At 44.1% G+C, this 15526-nt stretch overlaps 1 protein-coding gene across 1 annotated transcript; it reads right to left on the minus strand.

Annotated features, from left to right (window-relative positions):
• Nucleotides 1–357: 357 nt before the first annotated feature.
• HSPA2 (heat shock protein family A (Hsp70) member 2) lies at nucleotides 358–12151 on the minus strand. The gene is given in 3 exon segments (XM_075192959.1): nucleotides 358–4666; nucleotides 10613–10804; nucleotides 10806–12151. Coding segments are annotated over 3 exon segments (1908 nt in total). The 5' UTR covers nucleotides 12042–12151; the 3' UTR covers nucleotides 358–4186.
• Nucleotides 12152–15526: the final 3375 nt, after the last annotated feature.

Consider the following 15526-nt stretch of genomic DNA (forward strand, 5'->3'; position numbering starts at 1 on the left):
AGTTGCAAAACTTGTCAAATTGACAGAATATGATGCTATACACTATACAGTAATTGCTCTCATCATGTGACTTCTACACCCTTTGGATATCAAATAATCTTGTTGCATGTGGGTTGCATTCATTTAGGTATCCTGAAATCAGCTGCTCCCAAAACATTCTGCACACCCCATCTGTCACTATCTTGGATCGCAGAACTATGAGGTTTTCCCAAAAATACTGGTGCTTTGCAGAATTATAAAACACAAATGCATCAGCACTGTGTATTTTGTAAACTACCTTTTCAGTGTTCAATATTTTGACTGCTGGTAAAATAGTCTAATAACTACCGTTGTTTTTAGGAATACATTGTAATCAACTTGTTGAAGGAAATATTTTATTGAACAGACGATTTGCAAGTTGAACATGTAAAGAGTAATGTAAAAAAAGACTTTAACAGACCAGTTTAGCAAACACCTAGCAGAGGCCAAGATATGACATACCCTCAGCGAAAATGCAGAAGCAGCAATCTTTGGTAGTAGACATTTACCTTACAAGGTTAAGGCTTTCCAAAAAATAGGAACTTGTAAACTTTTCCAAAATGAACAATGGGATTGCTGTCTTGGGAGTCTTATCTTGCAGGAAATGGTTGGTGAACTACAATTTGTATTTGGTATGAGCTAATGATGACAGTCGTAGTGCATTAAAGTGGCTTAGTCCTATTGGAGGGAATTGTACAGCATGTATTGCTTGATCCCAATTGGAGAGTTATGTACTGTACAAGGAGACTTTCAGACTAATGAATCTTCTCCCAAAGACTGGAATACACCAAACCTGCACTCCTCTCAGCTACTATGGTTGTTGTCAGAGTGCACCCTTAGTGAATCTCCTAATCAGGCATATGGGAGGGGCATTGACAACTATTTTAAAAAAAACTATCCTGTCATAGAAGGAGAACGGCACTGGACAACTAGAGCCTTCAAATGACCCGTTTGATGAGCGAATGCAGCACCGTATATAAGTAGATTATAGCCACTGTGAACTCTACCCATAAATACATTTTAAGTTTTGGAAGGCATTCCTGTGTAACCTCTACACCACATTCCAGGGATACTACAAACAACCATGACAGAGTATAACAAACAATACCTAGGTAACCTGTAACTTTGTGATTGACGCAATAGCAGATTCTGTCTTCCCCTGAAGTAATCCTAACAAGCCATGTTTGAAGAATTTTGGTTCCTGGACATTCATTAAGTCTGCAATAGCACTGATGTAGGCAGTGTGTGATAGCTTAATAGAAATACTTAGTAATCTGCACTTCCTTTATGGATAAGGGCAGCCAAAATAATTGGGAATATGGGGAAAGAGAAGTATTCCAACCCTCTAAGATTCAACATAAATAGAGAATTCCCAAAGACGCAGGTAAAAATATAATGTTTTATATTTATTACAAGAGAGATATAGCAGTAGCACGGTAATGTATTAACGCACAGATTAAAACAAATTTAGATGTAAGGTTTTTCAATAACAGAGATAAACCTTTAAATCTCCCACTTAGGCATCAAAATTAGATAAACATCCAATAAACATTGGAAAATCATCAGATAAAGACGTCTTAATAGCTGAAACAAAACAACCGGCTGTAATACAGGGGAATAGGTGTTATATAGAAACCATTGGGTTAAAGTATAGCTTAAGTCTGTAAATTTCTAAGTATCCCTATGATTAAGATTCCGGATAGATCCTTTAAATAAAATGTCAGAATTTTATACTTGAAGCCACATTGATAAATATGTCGGGAACTGCAACAAGGCGGCGATCGTCAGAACTTTGCCTTTTTTTTGGGGGGGGGGGGGGGGGGGGGGGAGACCTATAACCTCTACCTGACTGATCCTTAGAAATAGACCAGGGATAAATGTATCAAGCTGAGAGTTTTACGGTGGGTTTGAAAAACCAATCAGATTCTAGCTATCATTTATTTAGCGCATTCTACATAATTACAGCTAGAATCTGATTGGTTGCTATAGGCAACATCTCCACTTTTCAAACCCGCAGGAAAACTCTGAGCTTGATACATTTACCCCCATATCTTGTCTGCACAGAGGATCCACAAAATATCAGGACCTATCTATCAATGTGCCTCAAAATATACAATTCTGAAATTTGTTTAAAGGATCTATCAGGAATCCTAATTATAGGATACTTACTGGAGAAATCACTCACAGACTCAAACTACTCTTGAACCCAGTGGTCTCCATATAACACATATTCACAAGACGTCTTTTCTGCTTATTTTCCAATGTTTATCTGATGTTCATCTAATTTTGGTGTCAATGAGATTTAAAGGTTTATCTGTTATTGCAAAAACTTACATCTAAATTTGTTTTAATCTGTGTACTATTACATTACCGTGCTAATGATATATTTATTTTATTATAAGTATATCATGTTATATTTTTACCTACACCTTTGGGAATTATCACTATTTCAGTGTGTGATATCTTACTTATATCCTGACATTTATTGTAAATCCAACCACACACCCTAGTGCAGCTTTCTAAACCAAGCTAAAATTGTACGTATTGGCTATGCACAGTGGAGCCATTTTGTGGGTTGAACCGTTAATATTCAGGATAATTAAACCAATCAACTCATGAAAAAATAGTGACATCACTGAGGCAAAAGCTACAATGGAAACTATTTATAGGCTGGGTACTATTGGCTCAATCCACAATGATCTCACCACGTGCAGGAAGCAGGTATGTTTTAGGGGATTCAGTTCGGCGCACGGTGTCTCCGGAACGTCCACTGAGAAACCTTGTGCTGATGAAATGGCTGGAATCTCTGCTCATTTTTCCTCGCACCCCATAGAGGTGAGGGGAAATGAGCAGAGATTCCTACCGTAACTGCTGGCAATGCGCGCAGCACGGTGTCCCCGTGCCACATTGCCGAAAAAATTTAATCTGGCCCTTTTAATGAAAGCTGGAGTGTGTATATTCAATGTAGAGAAATGTGTGATCCGTGGCTGGAAAGCAACATACATTCCCATTATGCATTTTGGTAACTTTCCCAATCGTAACGGGGGAATTGCGGGTGTGCCACATGCTGGCAGTTACGTAAAAATCTCTACTCATTTAGAAGTGCAGGAAAAAAAGAGTGGAGATTTCTGTCAAATTTCTGCCACTAAATATCTCGTGGACGCTGCGGAGACACTTTGCGGCTTATTGAATTCTGCCCTAAAGATCTATATGTATTTTACGACTCAAAACCAACACAAGCTTATACCCTTTAGTCACTCAGAATGGACCATAAAATATTTCTTATTTTGAATCCACTAGAGTCTTATATTATTCTGTGCTGCTGAAATTAATGCTATTGTGCAACCACTTCTTATTCTATAGTATGTACAAGTTCTACTCTGCCTTCTGTAACATGCTACATCAGTACTATAATCACACTATTATGTAACCTATGCTGTTACCGATCTATGTAGTGATTCGTCTCACAGACCCAGCCAAAAACTGGGGCTGTGCAATGCTGTGAGGGATACGAGCGGAGAACCAATCAAAAGCCGTCACCATGTACATGACCGTTTCTGGTTGGTTCTCACGCTCACACTCTACTTCTGCAGCCAATCTGAAGTGATGAACAAAAACAGCTTTAAGTCACATTTTACACAACGTATGTCAGGATGCTAACTGGTATACAACACATTAGATCCTCAAAACACAACCTGGTGAGACTCCTGGAGAAGACAGATCATGTTTACTACACAACAAACTAGGACAGTTGTCAAAACTACTATATTGATATAATTACCATTATATTATGGTGACCTATGATCCTAATCATGTACAGTGGGGTTTTGCTGTACATTAATAAGTGCACTTAATGAAAGGTTTAGCAAGTATAGTTCTACAACATGACCAACCCTTTACTGAGGAAGGACCTTTAGTTAGATAAATTCTACCATAAACTGCCCTCACCTCAGGCTAAGCGTTATAGCTGCAGATAGACTTTGGCAACTAACATCTATTCAGCAACAAAACATAATTGCTAAGAGGGACATTTTGGGGATTGGAAGCCTTTTTAGGGCAAAGGTAACATTGCTTAATGTATATGTATACATGTATTAGCATCCTATACTATTGCTTTGTAACCATTGCCATAGTATTACAGTGAGCAGTAAATTGACCACCAGAACATCTAGTCCACTTCTTCAATGGTCGGTCCCGCTTTCTCTCCACCAGTAGATCCCGCGCTGGGAGCTCCGCCCTGGTACAACTTGGTAATGATTGGGCTGCACACCTTCTCCAAATCTTTCTGCTTGTGCTCAAACTCATCTTTCTCAGCCATCTGGTTCCTGTCCAACCAAGTAATGACCTCTCTGCAGCTGGTTAATATCTTCTCTTTGTCCTGGTCACTCAACTTGCCCTTCAGCTTCTCATCTTCCACCGTCTGCTTGACCTGGTAAGCGTAAGACTCTAGAGCATTCTTGGCTGCCACCCGCTCTCGGTTGTTCTCGTCCTCCGTCTTGTACTTTTCAGCATCATTCACCATTCGATCAATGTCCTCTTTACTCAGCCGACCTTTGTCATTGGTGATAGTGATTTTACTTTCTTTGCCTGTGCTCTTATCCACCGCGGTCACATTCAGTATTCCATTGGCATCAATATCAAAGGTCACCTTAAGAATCAAACAAAGCAGGTGTTACGAACATAAAGAGAATGGACTTTCATTTATGATGCTGGCAGAAACGTATAAAACTACTCATTTTAATTCTTATATTAAATAAGACAAATTTCAACAAAAAAGCATGTACTTATACTGAAAGTTCCTCCTTGCTGTGGTGAGTCTATCATGTCTAACAGATAACGCGTCCTGGTTACCCCACACATCAAACTCACCTGCAGCATAGCCTGAAACCGCTGCAAATAGAATACTGAGATGCCACAAATGGATTCAATTATTGTTGGCACTTACTACGGTGATGGACGCAGGATGCTGAGTGGGGGGGGGGGGGGGGGGGGGGTTGGGTGAGAATTATTTTTTGGTGGAGAGAATCTTTAAAGGGCATAAAACATACACAAAAAGATTGAAAATACAAACTGCAGTAGAGAGCTTAGACTGTTACCTCCACTTCTGTACTGTGCAATATGGTGGCGCTATATAAAAAAAAGTATAATAAAAATAATTGATGCTCATGTGCCATTTCTATGCCCAACTTGCCCCCATAGATTGTAAGCTTGTGGGCAGGGTCTTCTTACCGATCTGCCACTATTGTTTTATTACTGTGTTTGTTCCCAATGGTAAAGCGCTATGGAATTTGCTGGCACTATAGAAATAAATGATGATGATCCAATTTGTTCTGTAGTGGCTTAATGTCCTGCTGCACTAATCTCACAAGGCATAATAATGTGGGCAGATATGGACAGCTTACTTACAAGAGCTTTTAGAAGATCAATAATAAAAACCAGTGGCACTTACACAATGTTCTTAAATGTTACCATGGGGCTATGGTACTTGTCTTAACATAATGATGTATGCATCTATGTTCCCAAAAGAGTTTAACCACCCTGAGATATCCCTTCCACCAAGACCGTTCCTCGAATGTCAACACTAAGTCTTGGCTCATCCCTCAGGTAGTATTTGGACAATGTACCATGATTGCTGGTGATTTTTTATGATTCAGAGCCATTGTGAAAAACTCATATGCATTCTGTATGCATCTAAAACCAACAGGAGGTCCAAGAGAAGAGGGGCAGTTACTCCGCCACACTCAGATCCTAAGAGATAGGGTCATGGAGATGTTGGCTCAGCCTTGTCCCAACACTCCCTACCGTGGGAACAAGAGAGGACATAAGAGAAGGAGCCTGGTGACCGAGAGGCTGTACAAAGTGCCGGAGGACAGACATGGTTAGAGGGTATTACTTTGCTTGACCGTCAAAGACTGGAAAGAGAGACACTTACAAAGCGGATACATTCCCTTTCCAATCGCAGACTGTGTGTTCTGTGACAATGTGCCCACCTAAAGCCGGATGACACCTGAGCTTGACCACTGCCATGATGGCAGTATAAGACAAGCATCCCATTCTCTACTGGAGTATGCCCAGGAATCAGGGCTGCCATCAGAAACTGTAGGGCCCAGTACTAATTAATCTGGCGTGGCCCCCCCTCCCCATACATATGCATCACTCCATCTTCACCATACATGCGCCCCCTATCCCTTATCACAGTACATTCCCCCCCACTCCCTCATCACAGTAAATGTTCCCCTCCCCCAAAGTAAATGTCCCCCCTCCCCCCCCCACAGGTAATGTCCCCTCCCCCCCCAATCACAGTTAAGGTCCCCCTCTACCCCCCACAGTTAAGGTCCCCCTCTTCCCCTCCCAATCACAGTTAAGGTCCCCTTCTCCATCTCCCCCCCCCCCTCCACAATTAAGGTCCCCCTCAACCCCCCCTTGCACAATTAAGGTCCCCCTCTCCCTCCACAGATCAGGTCCCCCAGGCTCTCCCTGTCCCCCCTCCCTCCACAGTTATGGTCCCCCAGGCTCTCCCTGTTCCCCCTCCCTCCACAGTTATAGTCCCCCAGGCTCTCCCTCTCCCCCCACAGTTCTGGTCCCCCGGGCTCTCACTCGCCCACCCCCCTCAAAAAAAATAAGAGCTTATTTACTTACCTTCTCCTCTGTGATGCTGCAGCTCTGCATCCCGGTCACTAATACACTGGGAGTGCGGTGCGCGTTGATGACGTCACCAGAGTCTGGGAGGCAGAGCTGCAGCATCGCGGAGAAGGCAAGTAAAAAAAAAAAAAGGGGAAGCACGGTCGGTGACTGTGGGTCCCGGACAGTCCAGGAAGTCTGGACAGACGGAGAGATCTATCCGGGCCCCTCACAGCAGTACTGGCCGTACCCCCCTGATGACGGCCCTGCCAGGAATACTAAAATTGAACTGCGTGACTATTTACCACATTCTTAAAAAAGTTATAGCCATGTTGGTGAACGGTCTTAAATAAACCAAAATATCCTTTATGGAGATATTTTGCCTGTGTGTGAGTATTTATCCACAACTACAGTACTGGATGGGTGAAGGTTGAAGTAGGTACCACAGCATTCACTTGCTGCCGGTTAACATCTGTATCAATGTCCGATAATGGGGGCCGGTAGACAGCCGTAAAGGTCCAGTATTGTAATAAATATCAACTGCACTATGACGAGCCACCTTTTAAGCTGATCGGATTAGTTTGACATGACTAGTCCTTTAAAAATTAGGTTGAGACTCTAATCAATTTATTTTCAGTAATTATTTCTGGATATTATCTACAAATATGTTACCTTCTGATGTCAGGCTTCCTGATCTAAGTTCTTGGGTTTCATTTTTAATACTGGGAACCCAACTCTCTTCCTGTCTTGTGGGAGCTCTTAAGTATAAGAAATAAATGTTTATCTATAACAAAGCTCTATTGGCAAACGGGGTGGGGGGGCATCTGGGCCAGGTGCTTTATCAATCGGATGTACTTTTCTCCTGCTTTAGTCCAAGAAGTAAAGGGATTACTGCGGCACATTACCAGTTAAAGCCTTGCTGGGACTTGTAGTTCAACTTGTAGTACATACTGTTTACAAATTACTCAGTATTCTGACCTCTACCACCCTATATGTGACGGGTAGACCCCCAGTGCTATTCAGCCCCATGCAGATTTGCATTATAACAGGGGAATCCCACACTGCAGGTCTCCCCGAGACAGAGACCAGCTTGGCATAGCCTGGTGCTAGGTACACTTGTTGGAGGTCGGTATTTGTAGTTACTTTACACAGTAGTAATGTTATGGTTTTATATAGTGATTCATTGCCATGATTATACTGTAAATATTATTGTTAAATTAATACTGTTGTAGGGACATTTGGTTATCCGCTTAAGTGGGCCAGAACCCAATTAACAGTAGCCAAGTGTTACAGGTGATTGAGAAGGCATATCAGGGGTCCGTAGTATTTTGAACCCCTACCCCTGGGTATTGTGACACTGGCCACATTTACATATCCGATTAACCATTTATGAGCCTGTTCCACAGACAATACAACCCATTCATACTAACGTTAATAAGTATATCTAGTTAACCCTTTACGTTCACACAGGTAGACTCTAATGCACACATAATACTCCCCATCTCCACAGAGAGGAATTTGGCAGCAGTGTCAGGGTGGGAGTATACAGCCGAGAATACTAAGAGCATTATACAATGCTGCATATGTGAATGAAAATGGGGCTGGCCACCCAGAGTCCCCTGGCATCTTACTCCAAGACTGGACACCTGATCCTAGCAGCCAACCCCGTTTGCTGGAATGTCAGACCCCTCCTGTCCTAATTCTAGTGTTGAGGCTTTGCTACCCACAGGTGTTAACGCCACACCCTGCTCCCTCCCTGCAGCTGCAGGCTTCATGTGGGCACTGTGCCACCTTCTTCCAACTGACACCTGTGTCACACCCCTACAGTAGTACTATCGGAGCCATGGTACCAGTGACCAGGCCGTTCCCATTCCATGCTTAGTGAAGCAATATGGTAAAAGGGGGAGTGGTACATTATTCTAAGCAGCGCTATGGTGGTCCGGCCATGTGATTGGAACATAGGGGTGGGGTGGATGTGATCTGGGCAACGGGAAACCCTCCGAAGTGTAAACCTACCTAATAAAGCACATTCTCACTATATTAAGCTCATCAGATTTAGACTGTTGTATGGAACAATATTCCAATAAAATGCATAGATTTGTTGCTTGTGTGCTGTGTTGTCTTGTTACTTTTAGTGTGTAGGAGGGAATTCATCACAATGCCCCCTCACTATAGAATCTTCCTAAATTAGAAAAAAAAATATTTCTATTCAAAATGTAACAAAAATAAGTTTAAAAAACATAAATCCTTACTTATTACCCTCCTAGCTCCCCTGAAAAACTAGACGGCACTCTACAGAACATGTATAAATGTCACGACATGCAGGTTGGCACAAACCTACGTAGCAGCCATGTACTATATTACAGTATACCATCAGGGAGAAAAACTCAAAACATTTAAAACTAAAAATATACACCTTAAATGTTGGACCCTAGAACTGTCAAACCTTGCATAAAATACATAAATTAGGTATCTCTATACTCCCGATAACTAGTTAATTAAACTTTGGGATAAATAGCCGATTTTGCACTTATCAGCTTAAAGTCACTTTAGATTGTTTTTACGTATAATACATATAATATAAAATGCTATTTATTCCAAAATGCTAGCAAAAGAGGAGACAACCTTTTGGTGTTGAAGAGATAATTTAACATACATGCATGTTTCTGTGTTTTTTAAAAACAAAAAACTCTATTTGCAGTACAGAATCAATCTTTCTAAACACAGCATAGGCTTCATCTAACTTGTGCTCTCACCCTTTCTGTGCACGAGGATGTAACAAATTCCTATAGTGACAGAGAAATAAACTGTCTACCCAAAAATGGCAATAACACCCTCTGTTATTTAGTGCAATAGACACTGGTCCTTGAGCTGGTTCCAATCACAAAATGCTGCAGTAGTGTTAACCATTTTTATTTGGGGCTATGGAACATGGTCTGAGTTTTTACATAATGGACTAGCACTGTATGTCATACAACGCTCCATAACAGCATATATTGTTATGTAATGATTCCCTATGCAACTCGGGTGTCCTCTAGTGCTATTACGTCTCTATGGATTTCAATAGTGCAGTGACAATCTGCGTAATGAAGCACCGCTATAACTCACCATGCCAGAGCTACTCTAGGAGCTGCAGTGAAGTCTCCCCTCCAAAACAAAGTCTTTTACTAGTCTTTAAACCTAGCGCTGTGGAGAATAGAGAAGTGCTATGCGCATACCACTTACACAGGTGAGGGATCCAGCGATGTCATCCTGTGATTGTGTTACCTTGCTGCGAAAAGCAAAGCCTTAAGTATTGCAGGAGAAAATCTTTGATAAATTGTGCCATGGCCAGTTTACAGAGAAAACGGCTGTCTTCTCCATTTTAAGAGCTGATCGCACTTTAATACATAGACCCCTTAATGTCTAATGCAATTACACAAAACCTTGTAAGTCAGTTGCCGCCCTTCACATCCCTTATACAATCTACTGTGTCAGTGTAGCATTCACTATAAAAGAGAGTCACTTAACTACTATTTCAATCAGCCAAGTTCAAAACCCCTTCAAATCTTCAAACAAGAACTAGGCAGCCAGTGGTTCTACATATGCTGTAGAACTACAAGTTCCAGCACACCCTAACAGTATCTGGGACCTGTCCTTTCACAGCAATAAGCCATCTGTCAGTCTAAGGGATGGTCCCAAGCAGGGGAGGAGGGCTGGCAAATTATAGCCCAGGGGCAAGACTCAACTCAGCACCCTATTAAAACCACTTTAAAGGATGTAGGTGGCCTAGTGACCTAGCCCTAGAGGTAGCCCACTGTGCAACGGGGATCACAGATGCCCCGTGGCCAGCCTTCTCCAGGGTCCAAGCCATAGATCAGAGTAACTATTTCAGTATAAAGTGTGTGGTTGTGCATGTCACTCATTCTATACATTTCCAAATTCATTCTACACCCCCCCCCCCCCCCCATTATAAGCAATTTAAGAGGATCACCTCAATCTGGGGCACCCCTCTAGGCGCAGGGGGGATGGAAGTCAGGTCGAACTTGCCCAGCAGGTTGTTGTCCTTGGTCATGGACCTCTCGCCCTCGTACACCTGCACCAGCACGCTGGACTGGTTGTCGGAGTAGGTGGTGAAGGTCTGGGTCTGCTTGGTGGGGATGGTCGTGTTCCTCTTGATGAGCGGGGGTCATCACCCCTCCGGCCGTCTCGATGCCCAGGGAGAGCGGGGTGACGTCCAGCAGCAGCAGGTCCTGCACGTTCTCCGACTTGTCTCCGGTCAGGATGGCCGCCTGCACCGCGGCCCCGTAGGCCACCGCCTCGTCCGGGTTGATGCTCTTGTTGAGCTCCTTGCCGTTGAAGAAGTCCTGCAGCATCTTCTGGATCTTGGGGATCCGGGTGGAGCCGCCGACCAGCACGATCTCTCTGATGTGCGCCTTGTCCAGCTTGGCATCCCGCAGGGACTTCTCCACCGGCTCCAGCGTCCCGCGGAACAGGTCGGCGTTCAGCTCCTCGAAGCGGGCGCGGGTGATGGACGTGTAGAAGTCGGCGCCCTCGTACAGCGAGTCGATCTCGATGCTGGCCTGGGTGCTGGAGGACAGGGTGCGCTTGGCCCGCTCGCAGGCCGTCCGCAGGCGCCGCACCGCCCGCTTGTTGCCGCCGATGTCCTTCTTGTGCTTGCGCTTGAACTCCTCCACGAAGTGGGTGACCATGCGGTTGTCGAAGTCCTCGCCGCCCAGGTGGGTGTCGCCGGCCGTGGACTTGACCTCGAAGATGCCGTCGTCTATGGTCAGCACCGACACGTCGAAGGTGCCGCCGCCCAGGTCGAAGATGAGGACGTTCCTCTCGCCGCCGGCCTTCTTGTCCAGCCCGTAGGCGATGGCGGCCGCCGTGGGCTCGTTGATGATGCGCAGCACGTTGATGCCGGAGATGGTCCCGGCGTCTTTGGTCGCCTGTCTCTGCGAGTCGTTGAAGTAGGCCGGCACCGTAATGACGGCGTTGGGCACCTTCTTGCCCAGGTAAGCCTCGGCGATCTCCTTCATCTTGGTCAGCACCATGGACGAGATCTCCTCCGGGGAGAAGGTCTTCTGCTCCCCCTTGTACTCCACCTGCACCTTGGGCTTGCCCCCCTCGCTGATGACGGTGAACGGCCAGTGCTTCATGTCGCTCTGCACCGTCGCGTCGTCGAACTTTCGACCGATCAGACGTTTGGCGTCAAAGATGGTGTTGGACGGGTTCATAGCCACTTGGTTCTTAGCGGCGTCTCCTATCAACCTCTCCGTGTCGGTGAAGGCGACGTAGCTGGGGGTGGTGCGGTTGCCCTGGTCGTTGGCGATAATCTCCACCTTCCCATGCTGAAAGACCCCCACGCAGGAGTACGTGGTGCCCAGGTCGATCCCCACGGCCGGATGGCAGGATGACATCGTCTTCGGTCTTACTGACACCTGTCACAGTAGCGCCCTTCACTCCTACGAGTTTTCCAAACGACTGCGCGGCGGTCTCACCTGCGCTGCGGGTTTATACTCTCCCGCCCCCTCCGCTCATTGGCCAGGGCTGCTTGGACCTCGCAACTTCCAACTAATCAGCTTCTGCCGCCCCGCGCGTGCCAACATCACTCGCCTGTCAATCTTTAGGACCTCGCGATGTGATTGGACGCCTTCACTTTTACGGCTAGCCTATGAAAACGCTCGTAGGGAAAGAGGCGGGGGCAGCTGTCACTTTCCAGAAAGTCTGGAGAAGTTTCTATGACAATATAACTTATTTTGGCAAGGAGGGGGGTGGGGGGGGGAAAACACTAAAACAGCCACGTGACTGTGTCTGGTCTGTTGTATTTGTAATTCCTGAGGTCCAGTTAAATGCCAAATGCCTTTCTGTGAGGAGCATGCATCTGGGAAGCATTTCTCCTTATTTGGCTGTACTGGCTAATTCCTGCACTTCATTACATTACTGTATAATGCTTATATATAACATGACCTTATCTCCTTCAATGCATCAGGCTGAAAAAAGAAGAAGCAAAAATAGAGTAGATTTGAGGCAGAATTCATTTGAACTGTAAACATTTGCACAATAGATCATTGTAAACTGGCCCAGTAACTAAAAAGTGTTCATTCAAATCTACAAAATCTGCATTATTAAAGTAAATAATTATATCTACTGTACATGTCAAATCATCTGAAACAGGAGAATTTTGAATGAAACAAACCTATTACCATATTATTGACCATTAAAAGCTATCAATAGCCATCAAGTTTCACCGGAGCCATCCTGCATTACTTTAGGACACAAAAATAAATATTAGAGCATTGGTGTTCTAAAATATCACATTTGGAACTAAAGAATCTGGTAATCTCCTGCCTGACAGTGTTGCACAGCGAGTTGAGGCTTGGATTTCTTCCAGCTTTTGCAGTTGCTCTTATTAAAACATGCTGCCACTCCCAGAGTCCTATGACTGCCCGCAAAAAATGTGTGGCTCAGAGCAGATTAGAAATACTAGGAGACACAGCAGTAATAGAATCGCTTTCTGTAATAGACAGTTTATATATTGTGCTATGTATATATATTAGTTGAATTGTGATGAAAGGGGGGGTGACAGAGGCATGACAAAAGTCAAGCTCTTTGGAAATCCCTTTGCTCAAAATATAAAGTAAGATCTCTATTCCTCATGTTGTTTTAATGCAATTTCGCCCCAAGTATGTTCCTTGCAGTTTTCTAATATCTGCTAACCAGTTCATCCATAGATTTTCGACAGGACAGTGGGACAAAGCGCACAGGGTTAAACACACCCGTGTTAGCAATCCCATAGCTCCACTATTTTATCCTGGCTCTTAAGTTGAGTACACACTACAGGTTTTTCATCAAATTATCGTGTGATGACCAGTTGGTAAGATATCAAATTAGGTTCTACACTCCCACGATCATGTTTTAGCGTATCAAAACACACCGTATTGTTTGCACTTCCTAAAAATCACAACCAACAATGAAACGATGTCGGGCAAATGTGGAATTGTGTACACACTCATAACCAGCAGCACGGGCAGATCAGCCGATGGTTATGACAAATGCAGAGCAAAGATCTGAAGATCTGAAAGTAAATCGTGTAAAGTGTGTACAGTGTGTACACATGAATCTACATGCCCATCAGGACTTTAAGTCAATGGTAAAATCAGTACAGAAATCACAGCTGCAGTAATTTTTCGCAGTGTGTACCCAGCTTTAGTCACTGCTTTACCATGTCCCTAGGTCTTTAAACCAGCCATCCCATTTGGAAGGTGTAAGGAAGGATCCCTTCATTGTGTTCCTGTCCAGTCCTGCTCATCTCCAAGTGCACTGTCCAATAGCAGGTCAACCCTACAGTCCCCAAGGGAATTTTTTTTAGCTCCCGGAGCAAGGGAATTTCTGCAGTATAATAGATCATGTCTAGGGAGGACTGGGGGAATTCCTTCAGGTAAGCCGAGACTGGGAACCAAACATCCCCTCTGGCTGAACCGGGTGAGAAGAATTGTGGCCAGCTGCGCATTATGTAATTACTTGGCCTCGCTGAACCATTCCAGATCCAGGTAGCCACAGTGGGCCTGCCAAAAGCAGGAAGACTCTTGGACTTTGTACTACCTGTTATTGGCAGCAATGTGAGAGATACAATCCTCGGGACATGGACAAACCTTTGAAGCACTAGCCATCTGCACTGATATTGTACACCCTTTGCAAGTTGAGGAAGGTGCTAAAAGCAGGTAAAATTACTTATTTGTTGTTTGTGTATTTTCCTTATATGTGTTTATATTTACTATTTAGTGGGATTGTTGCTATGAACCTCCAGGTTAATATAAACATACTTATTTTTCAGCACTTTCAGTGTGAGGTAAAATTCCGATCATGGGTTGGTTCCCTTTCCCTCTGTTCCCTAGTGTTGTGAAATGAGGGTTTAAGACTATACTCACAAAGTACTTTTATCCAAGGTCTTCCAAGTTTTCCCATGTACTGTTACATGAGTGCCAGTCATGTTCAGAAAATGTTAAGACAGCCCGGTACCTCCACTCCCTCTCAGCTGTAACCGGAGACTTGATCCTCAGAATGTATTCTGTTATGGTTTATAGTTAAACTATATATGTGTCCCCATAGATTGTAAGCTTGCGAGCAGGGCCCTTCTCACCTCTTTGTCTGTTTTACTCAGTTTGTTTATTAGTTTATTATGTTTGTCCCCAATTGTAAAGCGCAACGGAATATGTTGGCGCTACATAAATAAATGATGATGATGTGCCCTGCCCGCAAGCTTACAATCTATGAGACAGATGTCTGACTAACATCCATCAGAATTGCCAGCGAGTCCATAATTCGGGACCTCACAAAAAAATGTAAGTGGTTAATTCAAGGAGACTACCACAGCCTATTTAATCTGCAAAGATACTCCTTTGTAGCGATCTATTGTGTGTGCTTGTTATTAGCGGACTTTGCAGAGGGGTTTCGGGAGAGAGTACCCTCCCTGTACCTAGAAGCCACAACTCTGGGAACCAGAGCAGGATAAAGAGCTTTGAGCAGAGACTTGAGGAACCAGAGGACTAGAAGATCATGGAGGACTTGAAGATAGGACTGGGCAGGAGTACGGCTTCTGCTGGACTGCCAAGTATCAGAAACCGCAAAAAAGAACTGCGAGGATCAAACATCCACTTCCTTTATAAGCAATCTCCGAGGGTCTTATTACACTTGAGTGGGGTAACAAGCAGGACAGCCACCTTGCCGATAGTAAAAGTGACGAAATACTGGTTCCACCCTGATTGAGTCCAAACAGGATACACCGGGATTGGCTTACAAAACTAGCAAATAATTGTGATGTTCTGTTTTCTCCTTCATGTTGTATTGCAGTGTTTTACGGTGTGATCGCTTAGTTGTTCTTTAAAAGTGAGATACCTTTGTT

This window comes from Mixophyes fleayi, chromosome 12 (genome assembly GCF_038048845.1).
Source record: "Mixophyes fleayi isolate aMixFle1 chromosome 12, aMixFle1.hap1, whole genome shotgun sequence".
Taxonomy (NCBI): Eukaryota; Metazoa; Chordata; class Amphibia; order Anura; family Limnodynastidae; genus Mixophyes; species Mixophyes fleayi.